Below are 23690 nucleotides of genomic sequence, written 5' to 3' on the forward strand. Positions count from 1 at the left end.
AAGGCAGGTTCACTCACAGATCCCATCCCTTTTATCTGCCACTATAGGCAGGAATCAAGTTTTTGCAATCAGGTGTGGTACACAGAGCAGTCCCAGACCTGCCTTGGACACACAGCTGAGGCCAGGGACATCAGAGAGGTGAGAGGGAAAGGCAGAACAGGCCAGAGCCTCACATGCTGAGCACTTACACCTCGACTGGCCCAGATTCACGCTGGACGTGCTGCTGGTGTCCTCAGAGGTGCTCAGATCAAACGTCACCACCTTCTTGCACGCTGAACTCTTCAGCATATCTTCATCTGAGAGCTGGTCAGGAGGAGGAAAACAATGCCAGTAAAACCTGCTGTATCATCCCTGGAACATAAAAGCTACTGGAGATCTGCCTACAGCTTGTCTACAGAGCTGGACTGCAGTCAGGCTCAGGTCAAGTGAAGGCAAACTTGTCTCCAGCCCCTGACAGCAAAGTCTGAACGTCCAGAGACTGCTGTGGCTCTCAGAGTGCAAGAGGCCAAAGCCAGCAGCCATGTGAACCAGCCCTTGCAGCAGGAGCCAGTGTGGTTTGTGCTCTAAATAACCTCACAGCTCTTGCAGGGCCGGGCTCTCTGCACCAGGGGCAAGAGTTTGACCATCCAAGGTCTCCTTCTCTGGCATCTGCTGCTGCCCTGCCTCAGGCCACGTGCTCCAGGCAGAGCCAAAGACTCCCAGGTTGGCCTTGGTCAGGAGAGCAGGCTCCATCCCAGCTGCCCTTGTTTTCTCCTGGCTCAATCCATGCAGCTTTTCCAAGCTGCCTTCTGCAGCCACACACACAGCAGCCTCTGGTGCTCTCGCAGAAAGTGGTTCCAAAATCCAGCTCTGCTGCAAACACCAGGAGAGTTTACCTCCTCCAGCAGCGAGGACTCCAGCTGGCTGAGCTTCTCCTCCTTCTTCTTCAGCAGCACCTGTCCTTTCTGCATGGCCGACTTCATCTTGTCCAACTCCTTTGCCTCCTGCACAGCCATGCCAAGGAGGGAAATTAAACAGGAATGACAGGAAATCATCCCTGCCAGCAGCTGGGGTGACTGTCATCACCTCCTTCTGCCCAGCACAGGAAGTGCTGCTGCAGTGAAATCGCTCCCAAGTCCTCAGGAGTGTGGGAAGGGATGTGCACAGTGAGCACATGGCTCAAGGCAGGGTAAGTCCAAGGAAAAGGAGCTTTCACTTCCAAATCCCCATCCAAGAGGGTCAGCTGGAGCACGCCAGGAGGGTCACGAGGGTCATGCCAGGAGAGTCAACAGTGCCACACCAGGAGGGCAACGAGGGCCACACCAAGAGGGTCACCATGCCCACACCACGAGGGTCACCATGCGCACACCAGGAGGGTCACCAAGCCCACACCACGAGGGTCACCAAGCCCACACCAGGAGGGTCACCATGCTCACACCAGGATGGTCACCATGCCCACACCAGGAGGGTCACCAAGCCCACACCAGGAGGGTCACCAAGCCCACACCACGAGGGTCACCAAGCCCACACCACGAGGGTCACCAAGCCCACACCAGGAGGGTCACCATGCCCACACCAGGAGGGTCACCATGCCCACACCACGAGGACCACAGCAGCGCCAGCAGCCGGTGCCAGGGCTGCGAGCAGTCCATGCCACCCAACACCCACACACAGGCAGCACCCAGGGCTCACCTCCTCCAGGCTCTGGCGCATGCCCTGCAGGAGCTGGGAGCTGTGGGGGTCCTGCAGGGTCCCCTGGGCGCTGCGCAGGTCCTGGCCCCAGTGCAGCCTGGCAGCCCGGAGCGCCGAGCGCTGCTGGTGCAGGGAGCGGCTCTGGCGCAGCAGGAACTCCTTAGCGCTGCGCAGGGACTGCCGCTCGGCCGAGATGTAGCTCTGCACTCTGCAGGGACAGGCAGGGCTGTCCTGGCTCCCCGTGCTGCTGCACACCTCAGCAGCACCCCAAAAACGGGGACTCGGTGCCCGCTCTGCAAACCGAGCTGGGAAGAGCAGGGCAGGGACTGTCCTGGCGCAGGGACACTCACCGACCGAGCTGCAGGTCGCTCTCCTCGGGGCTCTGCGAGGCTGGGGAAGGCTCTCTGGACGAGTGCTGAGAGGGTGACACCTTGCTAAAACTAATTGTTTATGGGGGAAACAGAAGCCCAAGGCCCCCTAAGAATCCAGTGAGCAGCAAAAGCTTGGAATGACATCTCCAGGGCACTGCCCAGATCCAGGGCTGGTCTTGATGTGACTTTTGAAGGTAACAGACGTTTCTACCCCAACACAAGCCCTGCTTTTGATTTGAGTACCCCACACTCCTCTCCCACACACTAATAACAGACAGACAGCTGCAAATACTACTGAACACACCAGCAAAGAGAAATCCATCTCTGCATCTCAAATGGTTTCACACAGAAGGAACAAATGCGGGGATTTTCAAGGGAGTTTCAGCCTCAGATCTCACAAGGCAAACACCTTCACAGGCTGCTTTACTCACAGCTTGAGGAGTTTCTCTCAGGTCTTCAACACAGAGTTCGGCTTTCTTTCTTGGAGATTCCACACTTTCTTCTGCCTCCAGTTCTTTCAGAGCCTCCTGCTTGCTCCTGATTGCTTCCTCCAGCTCTCTGCCACGGGAAAAAGCAGCAGCAGAGCACTTGATTAGTCTGCAGCGGTGTCCAGAGTGAGCTCCAGATTCCAGCAGGGAAAGGGCCACAGGTGTGCAAGGCAACACCAGGACTGGGCAGGGAAACTGCTTCCCACCCTTCCTGAGCGGCTCAGCCCCCTCGGGAAAACCTCTTTGCATTTCAGTGCCCCTCTCTCAGCACCTCCTTAACCTCCCAAGGCAGGAGTGGAGGAGACAAACGAACCTGACCTGCAGAGGTGAAGGAGCAAATTGAAATTCACACCCTGAGTTAATGAAAAACCTGGAACCAGCCCCCAATGGGCACCTCAGGATTCTGAAGGAACATGGCCCGAAACACAGAGCTCAGAGGTTGAGGAGAGCCCCAGGTTAGGTTAGAGAGGTTTGTCAGGGGCACAGGGCAGATTTTTTGGTATCAGAGGAAATTTCTCTCACACACCCGATGCGTTTCTGCAGCCTCTGGCTCCGGCTCTGCAGCAAGTCCACCTGAGCCTCCAGCTCAGCCTTCTGGTCCTGCAGCTCCTCCAGGGTCTTCCACAGCTGCCGGGTGGACTCCAGCAGGCTGGAGTGCTCCTTCCTGCTCTCCTCCAGGCGCAGCTGAGAGGCAAGAGCAGCCTCCTGGAAGCAAACCAGAAAGTCCCTCCCGGTCGTTTCCCCAGGAGCAAAACCAGGGGCACACAGCTCAGGGGGTCCCAGAGCTGCACACCCACACAGCAAACCTGGGAGAACGGGACTGGCTCTTCTCTTTGGGGAGCTCAGAACTAAACCATTCCCAGCACTTTGTTTTCCTAAAACCACCTCCCAGCACTTTGTTTTCCTAAAGCCCCAGCCCTGAGGTGCTGCCCCCAGCCCCAGGGCAGCACAGCCCCTCTGCAGCCCCAGGGTCCGTACGTCTCTTTCCAGCTGCATCCGCCTGTCCTCATCCAGCAGCAGCTGCCTCCTCCTCTGCAGGGACTCCTCCTGTGGCAGGGGACAGTGTCAGAGCCAGGGCACTGCTGATGCTGGGCAGCACCTCAGTCTCCAGGCCATTCCAAAACAAGGAGTGTTGCCAGGTTTGCTTCATGACTGCCCCCTGAAGCACTGAGCAAACCAAGAGCTTGGACTTTCCCAGCAAACAGCAGCACCAGGAATGCTCAGCCCTGCTCTGACCAGTGACAAAGATTTCCCTGTGAGGGGGACGGCAGCAGAAGCCCTGGCTGAGCTTTCCTGAGCAGCTCCCCATGAGGAAGCAGCCAAAGGACTGGCACAGATGTGGGAAGCTCTGTGAGGCTCACCTGGCTCAGGAGCTGCTCCGATCTGGCCTGGATGTTTTTCATGCGGATCTCGAGCTCGTTCTCCGAATCCTGGAGCTTTCTTTCCTGCACAGGGAGCCGAGTTAAAGAGAATGGCACGAGCTGGAGCGTGACCTGCCCCTCGTGTCCGTCACCTTGCGCCGTGCAGGGGGACACGGGGGGAGCCCCCAGGCTGTCCCTCAGGAGCCTCGAGTGCCAGAGCCTGCTGCTCACCTTCTCGCTGTGCCTCTGCTGCAGGGCAGCCAGCCTCGCCTGCAGCTCTGCCTGCAGCCCCCTGACCTCGGCGTCGTGCAGCTGCCGCAGCCGTGCGGCCTCGCTGCGCAGCCCCTGCAGCAGCTCCGACCTCTGCTTCTGCTCCTGCCGGGCCAGGGAAACACCTCCGTGAGGCACGGGGCTCTGCAGCAACGCAGCCAGCAATGCAGCACGGGCGTGCAGCACCCGCTGCAAGCGCAGCCCCCAGCTGCAGTACCTCCTCCTGGTGCTGCTCCTGGATCCGCGCCAGGGCCTCCCGGTGCTCCCCTCTCATCCTCTCCATTCTCCTCTCGTGCTCTTTCTCCACCTCCCGGCGTCTGTCGCTCATCAGCTCGCTGAGCTGCAGGGGTGCCAGGGAAAGAGGCTTCACCGCAGTGGCCTCCCAAAAATCAGCCTCCAACCCCAGCCCCTGCCCCGGGTGGGATCAGGGATTGTGTCCTGCAAGCACAAAGCCTTCACCCCGGTGAGGGGAGATGCTGAGGGATGTCCTCCCCCTCAGGGGCACCCAGGGCTCAGCCCACATCTGAGAGTGTCAAGAACCTTCAGCACAAAACCAACACTCACCTCACGCTCGTATTCCTTCACTTTAAGGGCTTTTTCCTGCACTTTCTGATCTGCTCTCTGCAGCTCCTCACGTAGCTGGGCCTCCTGGCTGCTCTGTGCCTCTGCCAGCTGGGCTTGCAGGCTGGAAATGACCTGTCAGGAAAGTCACCCACAGAGACTCGCCAGCCCTTTCACAGGATCCATTCCGTGCCCTGGACAGGGCACGGCACAGCCTCACCACCCCAGCCTGGAGCACTGAGCCAGACCAGAGCCACAGCTAGGGAGGGGAAAGAAAATAATGCCACCCTCCCTGGCCACCTTTGGTGACAGCATGAGGGAAAAAATAAAAACCAACAATTTACATTCTAAGGACACCATCCCCACCTCACGGTGCTTCCCCTCTGCTGCAGACTTCAGCTGCTGGAGTTCACTGGCAAACTGCTCCTCCAGCTCCTCTGCTGCCTACAGAAACACGAGCAAAACAGTCTGCTGCGAAACCTCTGGCTGGGGACAAGGTGCATCTGCAGTTAAATTCCATCCAAAAGCATCAAAAGGCACAGCAGTGACCCCTCCAAACGGGATCACTGCAAGGAGCCTTTACTCCCTCTGTGCCTTCCCTCCCGGGGATCTCGATGAATCCCAGTCCTGCTGTGCTGGAGGGACTGGAAACTGCCCCACTGAAGCAGCAGCCAAAGAGGAGCTGATAAAGCAGCTCAGCTGAGTTCTGATCTGATAACAGGGCTCACACAGTGATCCTCATCTTGATGCAGAGTGGCCACTGAAGTAATTGCCAGTTAATCTCCACTGTAATAACAACGGGGGGAGCTCTCCTGCCCACCTCCCCGTGCCTCCGACAGGCTGGCACTGCCCTTGCTGCTCTAAGTGAGCTGTCAGCAAAGCACTGCAGGTGTGAGCTAATCCCCACACCTGGCACTGCCCCGCCCCAGGCCAGCAGGAACTGCCTGCAATAAAGATCTCACCTTCTTCTTCTCCCTGTCTAAGCTGCCCCTGAGCTGGCTCAGGAACTCTTCCTTCTCCCGTTCCAGCCTGCTCATCTCCTTCTGCTGGGCTTCCTCTGCTGCCAGCTTCATTTCCTCCAAGGCAAGCTGCTGCTTCCTCTGCAGGCTCTCCTCCTCCTCCAGCTGCCGGGATTCCCATTCCTCCCTGAGCTCCTGCAGCATGGCCTCCTGCTCTGCCCTGGTGGGTTTGGAGCAGAGCACAGGAATGGGGACCCAGCACTGGCCCCTCGGAGCTGCTGCTGAGCATGTGCCCGACCCTGCCCTCCCAAACCAGCACTGCCCATCCCCAGGAATGGCAGCAGCACCTCTCACCTCATCCTCTCCTCCTCTGCTTCCATCTCTGCAGCGATTTGGGCTCGCAGCTTTTCAAGTCTCTTGGCTTTTTCCTCTCTGAGAAGCAACTCTTCCTCTTCCTGCTCAGATTTTGCTAAATCTTCTTCTGGAGCACTGAGACAGAAAATAAAAAGGAAGAAAACAGGTTCAGGAGGCTTCAGTATCTCCCAGTCCCCTCCCCAAGGGGTTCAGCTCAGCTGGGGATCTCACTGGCCGTGGTGACACATTCATTTCCCCCCCATACCTGCAGGACCTGCTGCTGGCATGGGAGATGCAGCCCCAGCATCAAACCTGAGCAGTGTGGGTTTAAGACTTGCTATATCATCACAGTTTACACTTCTTTTTTTTTTTTTTTTTTATTGCAGGTAAGTGAAATCCACTCTCATTAAATGGATGCAGGCTCCCAGCAAGGTACCTGGATCCATTATCTCATCTGAAAGCTCTGTATTTCCATATTATACCTTTTGCTACACTTTTTTTTTCCCCTTCAGGTGCCATTTTTGCATCTTCCTTCACACCCAGACTGCATCCCCATGATGTCTCATGTCAAGATGCTGTTTCTGGCTGCTCAGAACATAAGCATCCAGTCCAGCAAGATAATACAGAAGCCTCAAGAGAAAAGCTCCCCCAGGGAAAGGACAGCTCCCAGTGCTGCTCCACCCCTGCACTGCTCTCAGATCCTGCTTTCCCACAGCCATCCCTGCCCTATTGCTAGAAGCCTTGTCTGCAAGTTCCTGTGTAAGACATTCCCTGTCAGAACTCCAGCTAGCTCCTCTGGGGCAGCCTCATCTCCTCTAATGCTCCCATTTCCAGTCCTGTTGCCACCATTGAGCCCAGGATCTGAACAGCTGCCAGGTGGGAGAGCTCCAAGCACTGAGCTGGAAACTCCTCCCGGGTTATCCATAACCCACAGCTCTGAGTGTGGGATCACAGCTCACCCTGCAGGATGCTCTCCTGCCACTCCTGCCAGGGACCAGAGCCCTTTCCTGAGCTCCACTGGGGCACTGGGCTTGCAGATCCGCACACACAGAACGGTCTGTGCCAAAGCCTGTCCTTCCTCCTCCTCCTCCTCCTCCTCCTCCTCCCTGAGAGCCCTGATGCTGCTCCTTCCCCCAGATCTGCACAGCAGCACCATTTCCCACGTGGCAGCCACAGCAGCACGAGTTTGGCCAGCAGCAGTGAAATCCCACCTTGCAGGAGATGGACTAAAAAAGGAAAGTACCTGAGGGGCTTTTCTTTGTGCTGATGAAGCTTTTCAGCTTCTTCCTCCTCCTCCTTCTGCCTCATCTCCTCCTGGAATTGCTGGATTTTCTCCTCCTTTGCTTGAAATAAATGTATTTCCTCTTGCTCCAGCTCCGTCTCCACCTCCTTGACTTTTTCCTCCAGGGATTCATCCTGAGGCTGGCTCAAGGACTGCTCCATTTCCTTCTCAGGTTGCCTATCAAAGACAAAAAGCTCCTTTGGCAAAAGGGTGACAGGAAACAGAGAAACATAAAAGGAACAGCAACCTCCTCCACAGAGCATCAACTCCAAACCAAAAATCTCAGAGCACCTGGTCCAAAAGCTTCACTGCTGAGCTCAGGTGGATCCTGAGGATCACTGGTGGATCCTCTTGGTGACTCCCAGAGAATCTCTAGATGATAAACTGAACCCCAGCTGCACTCCAGGCCTAAATAACTCCAATTTTGGCCCACCAGAGCTCACCTTGTGAGGTCAATAAAATCTCACTTGATGGAAAGCCCTGGCCAGGCTGCCAGGCACAGGAGCAGATGCCATCAGTACCTGCTCCCAGCCCAGGGATTGGTGCTTCTCATGGACCAGGTATTCTTCTGCAATTGCAACCTAAAGTGTGCTGGGAATTTGCCAGCTCCAGGCAACAGAAAGCCCTCAGCACTCCAAAAATTCAAACCCAATCTGGTTCTAATTAAGTTTTTTTTTTTTCAGACAGACAGAAGCAAAATTATAAGGTCTGAGAGAAGCTAAAGGGAAAGAAGGGGAAAATTGTGATTAGTCTAGGAAGAAAGATTTTTGTTCTTTGCTAGTGAAGGCTGGAGCAGGAAGGTGTCACCATGCTGTGAGACTGGCAGTGCAAGGCAGAGGGACTTCTGCCAGGAATCAGGGAAATAACAGCCCCAGTTCTTCAGCCTCGAGTCGGGAGAGAAAAGGTCATTTCTGCAGCCATTAGCAGAAAGAGCAAGACAGAGGAAGGTGGTGGGGTTCTGGAACAATCCCCCTTCACTGGTGCCCCCCTTACACCACCTGCAGCAGGTTGTCCTTTATCAGGCTGCTCTGCAGAGCAGTTCAGCCACTTCCACCTGGTTATCAGCTGCTCCTTTTGCCCCAGTTTCTGCTCAGGAGGAGAGCCAGGCAGCACACACACGTTTACAGAGCACCACGCTTCCAGGAGCACAGAGACCCCCTCCCCACCACCCTGTCCCCAGAGACACGCTGCCCAGGAGCACAGAGACCCCCTCCCCACCACCCTGTCCCCAGAGACACGCTGCCCAGGAGCACAGAGACCCCCTCCCCACCACCCTGTCCCCAGAGACACGCTGCCCAGGAGCACAGAGACCCCCTCCCCACCACCCTGTCCCCAGAGACACGCTGCCCAGGAGCACAGAGACCCCCTCCCCACTACCCTGTCCCCAGAGACATGCTGCCTGATTTCTCCAGCTGCATCTGCTGCTGTGTCAGCACGCTCACATCCTCCGAGCTGCTCCTCTCGGGGAGCTGAGGCAGGAACCCACCACCACCACCCCTGGAGCCCACAGGAGCTCGGCTCTGACCCCGTTATTCCAACGCCACCAAGGTGCCCAGTGGCTGTGAATCGGGGTGAGTTGCTGGGGCTCTGCCCGTGCCCCCAGCTCAGCACCACTCAGCAGGTTCTGTGTGGAAGATTCTCGGGGAGGGAGAACGCTCGCGGCGGCACCGGCACGGGGAAGGCTTTCCCAAAAACAAAGCAAACAGCTCTCCCTCGTCCCAGGGAGCGCTGAGCCACAGCCCCGAGGGCTGAGCTGCTGCCCTCGCCCTGCCCAGCACAGGCTGCTGCTCCCTTGGCACCCTGGCAGGGAACAGCTGCTGGCACGGGCACCCCGAGCTCCCGCCTGGCACGCGAGCTCCGGCCACCACGGGGCACAAAGGGACAAAAGCTGCCCCAGCCACAGCTGTGGGACTGACAGGAAGCCCTTACACGTTCTGTGGAGCAGGCAGCTCCTCGGGGTCCGCCAGGCTATCCAGGGCTCCCTCCTCCGTCTCCGCCCCGCCGGGATTTTCCAACCCCGAACGCTCCCCGGGGGCCTCACAAGCACTGAGATCCCTCTCGCTTGGCAGCACAAAAGAGGGCACAGAAGATCAGATTAGCTGGGGTCAGAGTCAAGCGGCTGCTGCAGCTGGACAAGGATGTGCAGGTGACACAGGTGGGCACCAAGCCATGCCTGCCAACAGGACCTGCCTGGCCAACACGGGGCTGCCAGCGCCACAGGGAAGCTCCACACCATCCCCAGCACCTCGTGTGGGACTAACAGGCAGCTGGGGATCTCATGGACATCAGCCTCGGGGTGCTGGATCCCTTCCCTGGGTTATCCCACTCTCTGCAGGCCCTTGGAGAACGTCCCCAAGGTGCGCCAGCCCTGTCAGCCATACTCACACTGCTGTCCAAATTACAGGTGGAAGTGTTGGCAGGCATGCTTGTATCTACAGTCCTACTTCATCTCAGAAGCACAGAGAGGAGAGACAAGGCAAGCACGAGCAGCTTCACAGGCAGACAGAAAGAGAGGATGCTCAGCTGGGAAGCAGGAGCCAAGTGATAAGGAGACAATTCCTGCGGGCAGAACATGTTTTTGGAGACCCTCACACAAACAGCTCCTCCAAGAGCAAGGCTGCAAATCCCACAAAGCCTGTCATTAAGATGGACTGCAGCTTCTGCTCACGAATTTTCCTGGCATGGGCAGCAGCTCCTTGGTTCCCAGTGCCCTGGAGAACGTGTAACTCTGCGTGGAGGCCAAGAGCTTTGACACGACTCATCTGTAAATGCCAGCCTGGGGCTCTCCGAGGAGGAGGAGCTCGAGGGAGCACAGAGCTCACTGCTCAGAACAGAATCCCAACTGTTCCAAACAAATCCCCACCGAGAGGCTGAAAACAGCTCCCCTGGACAGCCCAGTCCCTGTGGTAACTGGGCTCTGGAAGGCAGCGTTCCCCCTGGGATAACAGCTGGTGGTCTGTCCATGTACCAGGACAGAACACAGCTTAATGCTCACACCCGGGCAGGGCCACCTCTGTGGAAGGAAGAGAACTGATCCCATCACAGCTGCACTCACCTGGCATCAGGAACAGAGCCTGCGAGGCTTTAGCCACAGGCTCAGCCCAGCAGGACCACCAAGGCTGTCACCAGGCAATGGCCAGTGGCCACGTCTGCCCTGTTTAACAGCCCAGGGCAAGCACACAGCATGACCAGGCTCAGGCCATCCTGGCAAGAGCAGCGGGAGCTGCGAGGGAGGCAGGCAGCAGAGCCACAGCTGGGGCAGCCCCAGGGACAGGACAGGCTGGCACTTGCACTGCCCACCCAGCCAGAAGCTGAAGCTGCAGACAGGGCGAGGGAGCAGCAGGAGAAGCCAGAGGTTCAGTGGGAAAGGCCCTGAGAGAGGCTGCAGCAGCCGGGGGAGCTGCACAGGGCACACCTGGGCAGCTGCAGGGAGCACAGCAGGGAGGGCAAGGCAGGAGAGGCAGCAGGAGCTGGAGCTGCCCACGCCTCCCTCGTGCCTCTGTTTGTACCGTACCTCTCAGCAGCTTCTGTTCTTTTCCTTGGCTCTTCCTCCACGCTGGCTTTGCTTTGCTCTTTTTCCTCTGCTCCCAGCTCCTGGGCCTGCAGGTAAAAGCAAACAGGGGGGAGTTGGTGGCTCCCTCACCATCAAAGACCTCAAAGGAGTTCTGCTGAAGGTCCATGGAATCAACTGGGCCACATGGCACCCATAGGCTGCTCCAGAATGTTGGATGTGCCAGGCCACTCTCCTGAGGGTATCCAAGGGTCTCCAACCATCCCAGAAGCATGAGGGGAGGCCTGGGAGCTCAGCTTTCTCAGGATAAAAGATGAACTCCCTGCCAGCACTAAGAATTTGGGACACGGGTTTGACTTTCTTCCCTGAAAGTCATTTTACAATCCCAAGTCCCACTGAACTCCCTGGAAAGCACAGGAGAGACATCTCCTGAGAGAGAAATGGCACACACACCAAGTGCTGTGGCAATGAAGCAAAGGATGCATTGTCTGGCACCAAAATCCACACCAGGACTCCCATCCAGGTTCTAGGGCAGGGTGTGATGGGCTGCACAGAGCCACCAGCCCAGGGATTTCTGACTCCAGGCTACATCATCAATCCAGCCCCCTTGGCAGCACACCGAGCATTCAGCTGGCTCATTTATGGCATAGCAAATACCAGAAATATGAACAGAAAATATCTGAATGTGAAACAGTCAGGTGCTCCTTGCCCCTCCTGCCACCTCCCAGATCCCTCTGTCCCTGCAGCAGGGACACCTGAGGAGGGGAAGGATTTCCCTCCTCACCTGTCAGCCCCACGGGAAGCAGGGAGGGGCCCATTCATAAGTTTTTGGGGACACCAGCAGGTGAGCTCAGCCCGTGCCACGCAGGGCTGTGCGTGGAATTAATGCCGCAGTAATTAATGCCAACGTTCAGCAGAGCAAATGGCAGAAGGATTCCCTGCAAGTGCTGCCACCTCCCATCCCATCAGCCTGGCAGAGCCCCAGCCCCAGCCCCTCCTGCCCCTGGAACTGAGGACTCCAATCCCCCAGAACCGAGGAGCTCAGCAAACATCTCCTCACTCCCAATGGGCTCTGACACCACAGGGAGCAGGAAGGACCAGACAAACGGGGAAGGAGATCTCCTGGAAAGAGGGTGAGGGCTCTCAGCTGTCTGACAGGGCTCCTGCTGCCCTTGCCCAGCAGGACAGGCCCTCCCGAGGCTGCAGGAACCTCTGGACACGCTGGGAAGGTGAACACAGCCCCCGTCTGCAGGGAACCAGGGCAGACTGTGTGTGGAATGATCAGATCCTTGCCCCTCCTCGGTTTCCTGCCCAGCTGCATCCCTGCAGGACACTTCACATGCTCAAGACACAGGAGCAGCTGTGAACACGGGGGTGACAGATAATGGGCCACCTCCTCCCTCTGCAGAGCCCAGATCCCAGGGGATGGTCTCACATAGCTCAGACCACGCTGCAAGGTGCCAGCACTGAGCACTTGGCACTGCTTTGCCTTTTCCTGAGGGCCGGGCACTGCCCAGGCTCCCCAGGGAATGCTCCCAGCACCGAGGCTGCCAGGGCACAGGGTGGGATTTGGGGGGGTCTGTGCGGGGCCAGGAGTCAGACTTTGATGGTGTTTGTGGGTTCCTTCCAGCTCGAGACGTTCTGTGGTTACACAGTTCTGCATCTGGAAAAGGGGAAAGGGGAAAGGGGAAAGGGGAAAGGGGAAAAAAGGGAAAAGGGAAAGAGCAGCCTCCCCTCTCCCAGGTCCAGCAGGACACATCCCACACAGCCTCTGCAGCCACCACAGCTCCTGCCAAAGCACACCAACAAAACCCCTCCAATTCTGTGCTCACAGAGCTGCCAGGGGTGTATTTTATTTTGTTTTTGTTTGGGGTTTTTTTTTTTCTTTTGAACAACAGAATATTTTGCCAATGCATTCAAAGCGAGGCAAGCTCCTCACACGGAAGCAGGCACATTCCTACAACCCCGAGCCGCTCCAGCCCAGCCTCTGTGCACAGACACAAAAGAGCAGCTGCAGTTCTGCAGGGAGCACCATTTCACACCCACCTCTCCCCAAACAGGGCTGTAATAAACCCAACCGTGGCTGCTCCAAGCAGCATTTGCATGCACCGTGCCTGCGCTGCGGGGAGGGAGAGGGGGAGCACAGCAGGCATATGTTTTGTTTTCCCTTCACATCTGATTATGCTCATTATTAGGCACAAGAGGACAGGTGTATTCTCCAGACACAGCCTTGCAGACAGGATTGCTCCTCTCTGCTGGACAGGTGGGGAGTTTGCCACTCAGGTCTCTCCTCCAGAGCTGCTGATGCGCTCACGATCAGGGCAAGGCTGAGTAACCCCAGCTGGATCCTGGACCCTGCCTCCAACCACGGAGATGGAGTGGGAGGGCTCCAGAGGAACGTGGGGCTGGGCAAACCAACTCAGAGCCATGCTGAGAAGACAAGGATAAAGCAGAGATGCACAGCAATCTCCAGGCAGAGCTGCCTGACCAGTGCTGTGTGCCAGGCTGACACAGACATGTGCACACCACGCACACTCCATGTGCCACAGACTCACCGAAAGGAGCCCCTTTCCCCCTACATTAAGGAGACCACATGCTTAAAAATAAGCTTCCCTCTACCAAAATCTGTCAGAGGGAGTTAACCTCCTTTTCTTCCCATTGATTCTATCATGTTCTGCCACACAAATCCTTCCCATCTGCTTAAGAGAAAGAAAAGGACAAATACACTCACAAAAGAAGAAAGGAAAACAGACTCTGCTTCCTCCATTCCCCAGGAAAGCCATTTATCAGGGCAGGGAGAGCACCCAGGGGAGCCTGCCTGTGTACACCCCTGCAGCCACCTCTGCTCAGGGTTTATGTTCCTTGTGCAGCCACCTGCACCTCCTCTCTGCAGAAAAAACAGTGCACTGGTGGCGCTGCCGTGACCCCTGACACCTCACACACCAACCTGCTCACCCCTTGCTGACAGCAGCACACCTCAGGATTGCAGCTGCCTGCTCAGAGCTGCCCTGACCCCCACACAGCACTGACCTGGCACTGGGGACTGTCCAGAGCAGGAGACACAGTCCCCATGCCCAGAAGCTCCTCGGAGAGCTGGCTCTTCAAGCCCAAGCCCTAAAAGAGAAAGCAGGAAGGATCAGTCTCTGCTGAGCAGCCAGAGATGCTGAGAGCAATACCCCAGCACAGCTCGGAGCCCCCTCAGCACCCCGCTGTCAGCAGCTCAGCAGCACTCACCCTCCCTGTGGCACCAAGGGACACCAGTGCCACCCAGGGCGGGCACTGTCACACTCCCAGGCCACCAGCCTTAGCAGGCGAGGGTGGCACAAGGAACACCAAAGGGGGCACATCTCCCCAGCCTCAACTGCTCCTCTTTGTGCTGCTGCTGCACATTTCCAGGGATTCCTGTCCTCACAACCAGCCCCCCACGAGTCATTCACCCCTCGAGTTAAGCCCTGCTCCTGCAGCCCTGCACACACGAGGCAGAGCCCCTGGGCACAGGTTTGTACAGAGCAGGAAATAATGACATTCTCAGCCATTTGCTGGCCACGCTGCCTCTGCTCCCACTGGCAGATGGCAATGGCAGCTTCCTGTGGAGATGAAGAGATGCTGATGGGCATCTCCCCCCAGCCCAGGGCTGCTCTGCTGCAGGGACCCTCCAGAGTGGGGTCTCCATCCACACACACCCCCCCCCCAGCAAAAGCTGCTGAGCCCCTAAAGCACAGTTCTTACATTGCTTATTATTTTCCCTTTTGCAATTAGCCAAGCACGCTCTCAGCTCTGCGTGACCTACTTTTCCAGGGATATTGCCTCACCCACAGCCCAGCCTGCGAGGTGCAGGGTGGCACTGCTGGCCTGTGCTACACACAGCTGGGAGAGGTGGGCACTGCACCATCCCAGCTGGAGCCCACAGCCAGGGAAAAAGGAGCTTTTGGTGACTCACCACAGGCTGAACCACCTCATGGTCGGAGCACTTGGAGACAGGCAGGTCCTGCTCACAGCCACTGCCCCCGGATGCCTTTGAAAGCTGAGAGGAAAAACACATTACAGCCTGCACACGTCCTGCCCCTGCAGCTTCACCTGGGCACTGCCAGCTCGGCAATGCTGCTGGCAGCACAAGTCTGGCCTCTCCCAGGGAAGAAAAGGTGACTGAATGTCATGGGGAAGCCACCAAGGATGTGTAACCCACGGGACAAGCACAAAACACCAGAAGGGCAGGAGGTGGGGCTGGGGAGGTCAAAGTGCTCTGCAAACATCCCTGATACAAGGCACTTGCTTCCTCTCCATCTTCACGGATCTCTGCAGCTCTCAGAGCTCCCAGCCCACCACACAGCACAGCACCGGAGCCACAAAAGCACTTTAAAATTCAGCTTTGCTGTGCCTAAGTGCAGCGAGGGCTCCTCTCTCCCAGCTGCAGGGGACTGCTCGGTGGGAACGCTGCCTTCAGCAGCACAGCTCAGGTGGGAGCACACCAAGCACACGGGTGGCTTTGGGAAAGCAGCACCCGCAGCCCTTCAGCACACAGCGCGTTTCCCAGGTTTTGTAGTTTGTCATTTCTTACAGACATCACGCATCAGCAAACTTGAGAAATGATCGAAACCAGCAGGAAGCAGCCAGAGCAGAGAGAGATCATCCATCAGACCCCGAGCTCCGCTGGGATCCTGCTCTGGAGTGTGGACACGAGTGGGCAGCGCGTGTCTGGCGGCCCGGCCGTGGGGCCAGGCAGCGTGGGACAGAGCCCAGCCCCTGCCCCTGCAGCCTGGCCACCCTCCTCCAGGCTGGGAGGCTGGAAGGCTCTGTGCTCCAGCTCCAGCTCCAGCCCCAGGTTCACTCCTGCCCCGCTCCGAGCTTGCCAAGGCGGCTCTGGGCAAGCTGAGAGAAACAACAGAAGGAGAGAACAAAGCAGCACGGACAGCTGGGCTCGGCGTGAGCTGCATTACCAACCCTGCTCACCAACACAGACAGCAGCACCCGGAGCTGGGACTGCTCCTCCTCCCAGACCCAGTCCAGGCTTTGCTGAGCGGCTTTGGGCAGCACTCGGGGTGTGCAGGAGGGAATGACTGCCCAGCTCAGTCCTGAAGATGCCCATCGGGGAATTCAGAGCACTCATGCCCCCCAGGAATGACTGCCCTGCTGACCAGGAAAGCATTTGGACTGGCTTGACAGAAAAACCAGGGAGTGCTCCAAGAGCTTTCCTGAGCCAGGGCCTGACAAGACGGTGGGAACAGCCAACACCAAAACCACAAAGGCAGGTCTCTTACTTTGCCATCGTCCAGCCCATCCTCTGATATTGAATCAGCTGCTGCTTCTTCCCTCTCTTCATCCAGCCCCTTTTCTCCACAGGACAGGGAGTCAGCAGTGGCAGCCAGGCTGGGCAGCTGATCTGCCCCAGCCCCGTGCGTGGCCGGCCCTGCTGTGCTCCTCTCCCCCTCCTCAGCTCCAGAGGCGTCTCCTTCCACCTCAGCATCTTCTCTGGGCACTGCTCCATCCCCAGCAGGCTCCTGCTCCTCGTTCAGGCTGCTGGCAGCGTCTCTGGAGAGGAGCTGAACCGGAGACGGGGGGCACGCGGCACCAGAGTCCAAGGAAGACTCTGCCACTTCTTCAGGATGTCTTGATTTTAGAGATTCCTTCTAGGCAGCAAGTCAAACACAATTACAGACCCAATATTCTCTCTGGGGAATGCAGGAGTCAGGAACAGCACAGGCTCTCCTACAGCAAGCAGCAAAATCACAAATCTTTGGGTGACTTCAAGACCTGTTTGACTTCTTCTCACACAGTCCCGTCCCAAGGCCAGGGACTCCACTGACATTATCTCCTTCATTTCTTGGGCTTTGATTTTTTTGGATCTGTTGCTTTTTCTGTTCACAGGGTCTCAGTGGATCAGAGTGGCTGTGCAAGGCCACCAGCCCCTGCAGGCCACGTGCCCCACTGTGGGCCCACCTATGCTTCCACATTGGATCTGTTTGGCGAGAGATGGACATTTGCAGGAGACCATGAGAGGACATTTCACTTCTGCCTGACGTTTCAAGCAGAGGAGAGCAGGCAGGATCACCATCCCACCCTCCAGAGGGACAGACTGGAGGGTGGGCACTGACTGAAGGCACCACTCAGAGCTCAGGAAGAGCCCGTGACTGCTGAGAGATGGGGGAACAAACAACCCCGAATTAAAGCTTAGTCACCCAAAGGTTCCACTGCCTCTCCCCGCAGTGGGGAGGCCACAGCACTGCCCATGGAGAGGGGAAGAGCCAGGAGAAGGTTCCTCATCAGCATGCAAACAGAGCTGCTCGCACGTCCCACTTCCTCACTGTTTTATTAATGCCACGGTGTCTTGTCAAACATTCCCTGCATCCTGTGCACGGCGTGTTCTGTACACTGAGCGCATATTTTAGCGGTGTATTTTTATCAGAGTGCCTCTGGAATGCTGTCAGCTCCCAGGCCGGGGCTGCAGCGCTCCGGGAGCACGTTCCGAGTGTGTCACTGCTCTGCCACAGCTCCCCAGGGAGGGACAGGACAGAGGAGTCCCACTCCAGGCACTTCCCAAAAATCCTGCAATGCCCTGGTACTGACAGCTCACAGGTCCTGCCCAGCAGAGGCTCCCAGAGTCACCAAAAAGCCACACGAGGCTCCTGGGGGCACCAGGACCCAGAGCAAGGTGGGCACAGGGAAGTTCTTCAGCCACCCTCGTGCTTCCCCTTTTATGGGATTAGGGTGGCTGGAAATGCTCCTTTTGGACAACTTGCTTCAGAGTTCTCCTGAGGACATCCCACCAGGAGACCTGGCAGTGTCCAGGAAATCCCAGATGAGGCCAAGCAGGGTTCTGATGCTTGAACACAGGATCACACACACTCCAAAATGTGTCAGTACCCAGCAGTGGTGTGCACACAAGAGGATTTCTCTCCAGGCAAGTTCACCTCAGCTACTAAAATACCCCAGAATAATCTCCTTGGCTGGCAGAATCCTATTTTTAAGGCAATAACAGGCAAACCCTTCGTTAGCCTCACACCTTGATGGTCACAAATGAACTCTGCAGAAGAGGGACCCGTGCCAGTCAGACACACAGGAGGAGGAGGAGGAGGAGGAGGAGGAGGAGGAGGAGGAGGAGGAGGAGGAGGAGGAGGAGGAGGAAGGTTTTTCCTCCTGCAACAACAGGCTGGAGATTTTCCATGGATTTCAGAGCTGCACAAGTCACTTGGGCTATAACTGGCTTTGGGTGATCCTTTCACGAGCTGTGGCATTCTACCTACCCTGAGTTGCACGAACTGATTGGGAAATTCCTGCCTACCAAATCACTGCTTCCAGGGGTCAGCATTAAACTTCAGCCAACAGCAGAAAGGAGCCAAGCACTGCAGACACACAGCACAGCACCAGGAGCTGCCTACTGCATGCAAAGCCTGGGTGGCACCGTGCAAGCAGGACAGGGATGCCAGGGAGCCACTGTCACCTCTCCCAGGCTGGCAGCTTCCTCCTCAGGGCTCCCGTGGGGCTGGGGAGCAGCACCAGCAGCTTCAGCAGCACCAGCTGATGGGCTGCCACGGTCCTCCTGCTCCTCCTTGCTGTTCTCCTAGTTGGGGGGACACAGCCACTTGCAGAATTCCCCACAGCACCCTCCCGAGCTGGAGGACTCGTCCAACATTAGCACCCACCATGGGCAGCCCTAGAGCAGAAAGCTCTCCAGCTGCACAGCTTTCCTGGGAACTCACGGGCCCAGATTCCCAAACATCAAGCTGGGGGATGCTTCACTGCTGCTTTTCCTGCTGGCCAGCTCCAGGAACTCACAGTCCTGCAGACTCTGCCCAGCTCCGGGCTCCCTGCAAACCGTGTCTGATGCTGCCTCCACCCCACCCAACATCCTGGCTCAGAAAGTCACTAAAACCTCCTATTTCCTTCGAATACAGACATCCAGCCCTGACCAGGGGCTACATGAAGCCAGTTTTTTCATGACTTCACCCATTACTGCTTAGCTTTCCCCTTAGGACTTGCTACACAAACCCTTGTCTGCTCGGGAGCAGGCTGAGGCTCACTCCCAGGAATGCTTTTCTACTGCCATCTCATGGAACGACAAAAGAATTCTCTTTTCCAGTCGGGGCACTGCTGTCTTATCAGGCCTAGGCTGTCTGTCTCCCATCTGGGTTCACAGCCTGGCTGTTGGGCAGCAATCGCCATTCCACAATAGATTCCCAAAGCCCCATCCCAGGGCACTGAAATGCCAAGACAGCTCTTTGTTCCTGCACACATTAACATTTCAGTGAGGAATCGGCCCCCACGGCTGCTGGTTGTCTGGAGATGAGAGTCAGGGCTCTCTTTGTCACATCCACTTTAGCATAAGCCTTTGCAGATCCTGCCCAGCACCGTGAATAGGTTCTCCAGCAAAGTACTTTACAGCTTAATTTTCCTGTGCTGTGAAAAGGATAAGGAAAATACTCTAAAACACTTTAAAAGAAATTAATTTGCCTTTCAGATACTGGAACAGGATTTTCAAAGCGGTGAGAAAGGATTAATGTCAGCACAAACAGTCGGGCCAAATCACCAGAGCTGCTTACAACGCACTTCCCATTGTGCCCTTGTCATCTTAAGCCTGATCCCAGCTAAGGAAGCTCAGGGAAAGCACAGCCCCTGCACAAGGCCTTGGGTGCACTGCAGGCTCTGTGTCTCAGCCACTGCATTCACCAGCAGGGAGAAGAAAGAAAAGCAGGTTTTGTGTTGCCACGTGCAGCCCACATGAGGATCCCTGAGGACAGCACCCAACATCCCCACAGGACATTCCCCTCTCCCCTCCCCAGTGCCAACCCGGCAGCTTTAGCAGGCAAGGAGCCTTCCTCCCCACCCCCTGACAAACAGAGAGCAGAATGGGAGTGCCTCTTCCTCACTGAGCCTTCCCCCACACCAAGTGCAGTGGCACCTCTGATCTGAGACCCTTTTCCTGCTTCTCCCTGGAAAAACAGATTTCCCCCTTGCCCTCTCCACCTACCTGTCTTTATTTTCCTGTCTGAGGATGAAGCAGAGCTCCAGCCTGTGCAAAGACGTCTTCTCAAGTCCCAGCTACCAAACCACAACCACTCCAAGCACAAACTTCCCTTCAGCTCCCACCCCACTGTCCCCTGTGGGCCAGCCCTGGCTTCTCACAGCTCCCCAGCCCTGCTGCTGTGCCTTCCTCTGCATCACCTGCTCCTGTGTGACAAAGGAAACTCGTCCCTCTGGCACTATTGCTGTACTCTCACCCCCTGGCAGTGCCACCAGGGCAGCCTCCCCTGCCCTGCCCATCCCCGTGGTCTTACCTCAAAGTCAAAGCTGCCTGCCAGGGCTTCAACATCCAGGTACACATTTTTTAACAGCCTAGAGGTCCCATGGAAACTCTGAAGGTTTAAAAACAAAAAAAGAGAAATGGCCAAAACTGAGTTCTGACCTGAGCAATGCCACAGGAGGGGCTCCTCAGCAGTGAAATTAGGCAGCAGAGTCATGGCAATGCACCCACAGCCAGTTCATCTTGGAGTGACACCATGGCAGATGCTCTCTCACAGGGATTACCATGTGAAAATAGGACCAGATGATTTTGGGGAACAAGCAGCACAAAGAAAAGAGAGCACAAATTAAAGCCCAGGGGCAAATGGAACAGCCATTACCAGGGGAGCACCAGGAGGTTTCAGCACTCTGCTTGCAGCAACAGCCAGGGCACACCAATACCTCATTTTCACTTTCTTCCTCTTCATTTCTCCACTTCTCTGGCACTGCCACGCTCAAGGAACTTTTCTCCTCAGAGATCAAATCCAGCAGGTTCTGGGTGCGGCCGCTGGGCTTTGGGAGCTCTGCAGGCTGCGAGGGAAGCGAGAGCTCAGCCAGCAGGACAGGGGACAGAGACCCACCGAGACTCTGAGCTGCTGGCAGGGAGGCCAGTTTCCCACCACTTAACTTATTTGTTTATTTTTAAAACGTTTATGTCTATGTTTTGCACATATTTTGCTTTGCCTTCCTTTAAAGGGTATATTTCTTACCATTTAACAAGTGCTATTGACTCCCCAGGTCATTTTCTAGTAATAAATAAACAAAGCATTCAACATGGTTATAAACCTTACACTCATCGGGACAATAGGGTTTTTTTTTATTTTTATTCTCAAATAGAAGAGTGTAAATAATTTATTAAATTGTATTATGTGCATTGCTTGTCATGCTTCATTTGGACAACAAATTCTACTGAAATTTAGCACACTTTTTTTTCCTTTTTTTCCTATTTTGTTCCAATAGCTATTGAAACAATTCTTTCAATCTGCCAAACATAGCAGAAAAGAGCTCACCACTAATTAAGCACTAGAAATAGAAGAAAAGAAATACAGCTTTTTAACATACAGCAGCATTTCAGAACTGACAGCAGATCACAAATCGTGTCAGTGAAGTGACCCTGAGCAGTGTGCCTCCAGGGGAGGGGGAGCCTCACCAGCGTTCCTTCCCTGGGGATGAGGCCGGAGTCCAGCACGTTCCCCAGCTCCAGGCTCAGGGAGCCACGAGGGGCGATGGACGATGGCGTGAGGCCCCGGAGAGGAGACAGGGTGCCCAGGGCAGGCTGGATGGGCGCCAGCTGGGAGCCTGGGGGCTGCAGAAGCACAGGGGAGTCACTGGCAGGACAGCACAGGCGTGCAGCTCCCTCTCCTGACCTTGCAATGGGACAAGGAGCTCCCCTGGGCAATCAGGGGCTGCAGGACCAGCCCTGCTCACACCCCACAGCCAGCAGGCACCAGCAACGGGACAGGGCTGGATCCACTCACACACTTTGCTTCCCAAATGCCCACCCGAGCGGGTCCTGAACACTCCTCTCCCTCCCAGACACACCACGAGTGTGTGTTTACTACAGAGCATCTTACAGCCAAAATTAAAGGTGGTTCTGCACTCAGTGCTCCCAGCCCAGCTGATTCACTGCCCATCACCCGGGGCTGGGGTCACAAGGCACTTGGTGTCCCTGGAGCCACTTGTCATCCTCTGCCCAGCCCTCCCCAGAGCTCTGCAGGCAGAGCCTACTCACAGGGAGCTGCCTCAGGAGCTGCTTCTCCTTCTTGTCCTTCTTCTTCTCTTTCTTCTCCTTCTTCTCCTTCTTGTCCTTCTTCTCCTTCTTCTCTTTTTTCTCCTTCTTCTCCTTCTTCAAGCTGCCCCGTGCCAGCAGCTTCTCCCTCTCCTGGATGACCAGCTGCTTGTAGTGCTCATCACAGGGGTGCTCCCACGAGGAGAGGCCACTCTCAAAGTTGAAGAAATAGATGTCACCACCCGCGATATCTTGGCTGCATGGCAAAAATAGCAGGGAAAGGTGAAAGAGCAGGTTAAAAACACAGCCAGAACATCTCTGCTGACAGTGCGAGCACCTGAAGCCCAGGGAAGAGGAGCGTGATGTCTCCAGGAGGCCACAATTGTACCAGTGTGGGAAGCAGCTCTCCCAGGATGCTCATATCCAGCTTCCCAAGCAGTTCTTCCCCTTCTTCTGCCTCCCCAAAAAGCCTTGAGCTCCTGATACCCCGCCAAACCCAATTCTCTGCCAGCTGGAAGCCTTGTCCTGTCCCGGGGAATGCCCCAGCCCAGCTGCTGCCAGAGCTCTCACCAGGCCTTCCACTCCGGGGGCATTGGGGTCACCAGGCACTCCCTGGCCAGCCACAGCAGCTCTGACTCCTTGTCGGGGTCAATCCCGATCGTGGGCGCAAAATCCCGGATTTCTGGGGAAACAGAAGAGGAACCTGTGAACTTGGTATAACCAGCAGAGCCACCCTCCTCAGCTAAAGCTGTGGGCACGCTGGCACATCCTGAGCCCAAAGCCAGCAGCAAAGTCCTGTGTGCCTGCAGATCCCACCCGGCCAGGCTGGCACAGGGCAGTGCCACCTCAAAGTGCCACCTCAAAGTGACATTCAGCTCTGCCTCTGCTAAAACCCAGTGTGCTCTACCCTCTCCAGCCACTCCACAAACCCATCCCTGTTTTCTGAACACTCCTAGAAGTGACCTGCACACGTGGATCCCCTCTCCCAGCTCCTGGGAAGCCAGGCCTCACTCACCCTGCTCCTTGGGAACGTAGGATTCATTGTAGTCTTCTTCCAGGATGAGCTGGTCCCCAATGCGCACGGCTCCTGCCATGGATGCCACACCTGGCAGCGGGGAGGAACCAGCACAGAGTCACAGCTGCCCCCAGAAAGGAAATTCCTCACCCCCAGCTCATGGCAGAGCCCTTCTTGCTGCAGCACATGCAGCAAAAGCGAATCAAAGAGCCTCCACACACTTCCGAGGGCTGTGAAGACAGAGAGCAGAGCTGAAGTGGAACAAAGTTATAATCAGATCCCCCAGGCCTTCCAGCTCCTACAGGAAAGATATTTCAGGCACTTCTAAAGCAGATAAAAAATAAGCTGAAATGAGACAGGGAAGAAAGAGAAAGCAAGCAACTTTCCCAAAGTATAGCTTTGGATTTAACTCCCAGACCACACCACAGCTGGGCCCTGACAACCCATCCAGCAGAGGTTCATGCAGCTGGAATTCACCCAGCTCACCCCAAACATCCTCAGCTGTGGCTCGGGGTGGCCACATTTGGCCAGTACAAACACTGGGGGACCACAACTGCTGCTAAACACACAGCTCAATGCCAAGGTCGAACATTTCAGCCTAACCCCTCCAAAATGTCAGTGCAAAAAGCATTCCTCTGCTTCCCTCGTGAGACTCAGGGGGTTGTGGTACCTGCCAGGCCCTGGAGCAGGATCACCACCTGTGACACAGCCATCTTCACCTCCCCGTGTCCTCAGCCCACTCTGGATTTATAACTCTTATGTAAAATTAAGTCTCAGAAGCAGCAACTAATCCTGGCAGTTTCCAGGTGAAGACATTCTCACGAGATCCAAACCACAGCAGC

At 56.2% G+C, this 23690-nt stretch overlaps 1 protein-coding gene across 13 annotated transcripts in view; it reads right to left on the reverse strand.

Annotated features, from left to right (window-relative positions):
- Window positions 1-23690, reverse strand: part of CEP164 (centrosomal protein 164) — a 29259-nt gene that overhangs the window by 4403 nt on the left and 1166 nt on the right. For 4 of the 13 annotated variants that reach the window (XR_014950002.1, XR_014950003.1, XM_077788038.2 and 1 more), the window contains exons 2-28: window positions 22849-22938; window positions 22404-22515; window positions 21837-22089; window positions 21255-21410; window positions 20507-20635; window positions 20101-20178; window positions 18267-18386; window positions 16087-16455; window positions 14769-14852; window positions 13859-13942; window positions 10832-10917; window positions 9247-9378; window positions 7279-7494; window positions 6036-6170; window positions 5685-5901; window positions 5089-5166; window positions 4726-4857; window positions 4379-4501; window positions 4123-4266; window positions 3892-3975; window positions 3509-3577; window positions 3057-3235; window positions 2474-2600; window positions 2022-2086; window positions 1672-1879; window positions 876-983; window positions 189-303 (exon numbers count right to left, since the gene is read on the reverse strand). Coding sequence is in view for 11 of the 13 variants with exons in the window: in XM_077788038.2 (XP_077644164.2) it covers window positions 189-303; window positions 876-983; window positions 1672-1879; window positions 2022-2086; window positions 2474-2600; window positions 3057-3235; window positions 3509-3577; window positions 3892-3975; window positions 4123-4266; window positions 4379-4501; window positions 4726-4857; window positions 5089-5166; window positions 5685-5901; window positions 6036-6170; window positions 7279-7494; window positions 9247-9378; window positions 10832-10917; window positions 13859-13942; window positions 14769-14852; window positions 16087-16455; window positions 18267-18386; window positions 20101-20178; window positions 20507-20635; window positions 21255-21410; window positions 21837-22089; window positions 22404-22515; window positions 22849-22927 (3682 nt within the window). In the remaining 2 variants the exon portion in view is untranslated. Of the gene's footprint in view, window positions 1-188; window positions 304-875; window positions 984-1671; window positions 1880-2021; window positions 2087-2473; window positions 2601-3056; window positions 3236-3508; window positions 3578-3891; window positions 3976-4122; window positions 4267-4378; window positions 4502-4725; window positions 4858-5088; window positions 5167-5684; window positions 5902-6035; window positions 6171-7278; window positions 7495-9246; window positions 9379-10831; window positions 10918-13858; window positions 13943-14768; window positions 14853-16086; window positions 16456-18266; window positions 18387-20100; window positions 20179-20506; window positions 20636-21254; window positions 21411-21836; window positions 22090-22403; window positions 22516-22848; window positions 23079-23690 lie in introns of all 13 variants that reach the window. The other 9 variants (XM_085560288.1, XM_085560292.1, XM_085560290.1 and 6 more) reach the window with 9 other exon arrangements.

The sequence above is a fragment of the Lonchura striata genome, chromosome 24 (genome assembly GCF_050655825.1).
Source record: "Lonchura striata isolate lonStrDom1 chromosome 24, ASM5065582v1, whole genome shotgun sequence".
Taxonomy (NCBI): Eukaryota; Metazoa; Chordata; class Aves; order Passeriformes; family Estrildidae; genus Lonchura; species Lonchura striata.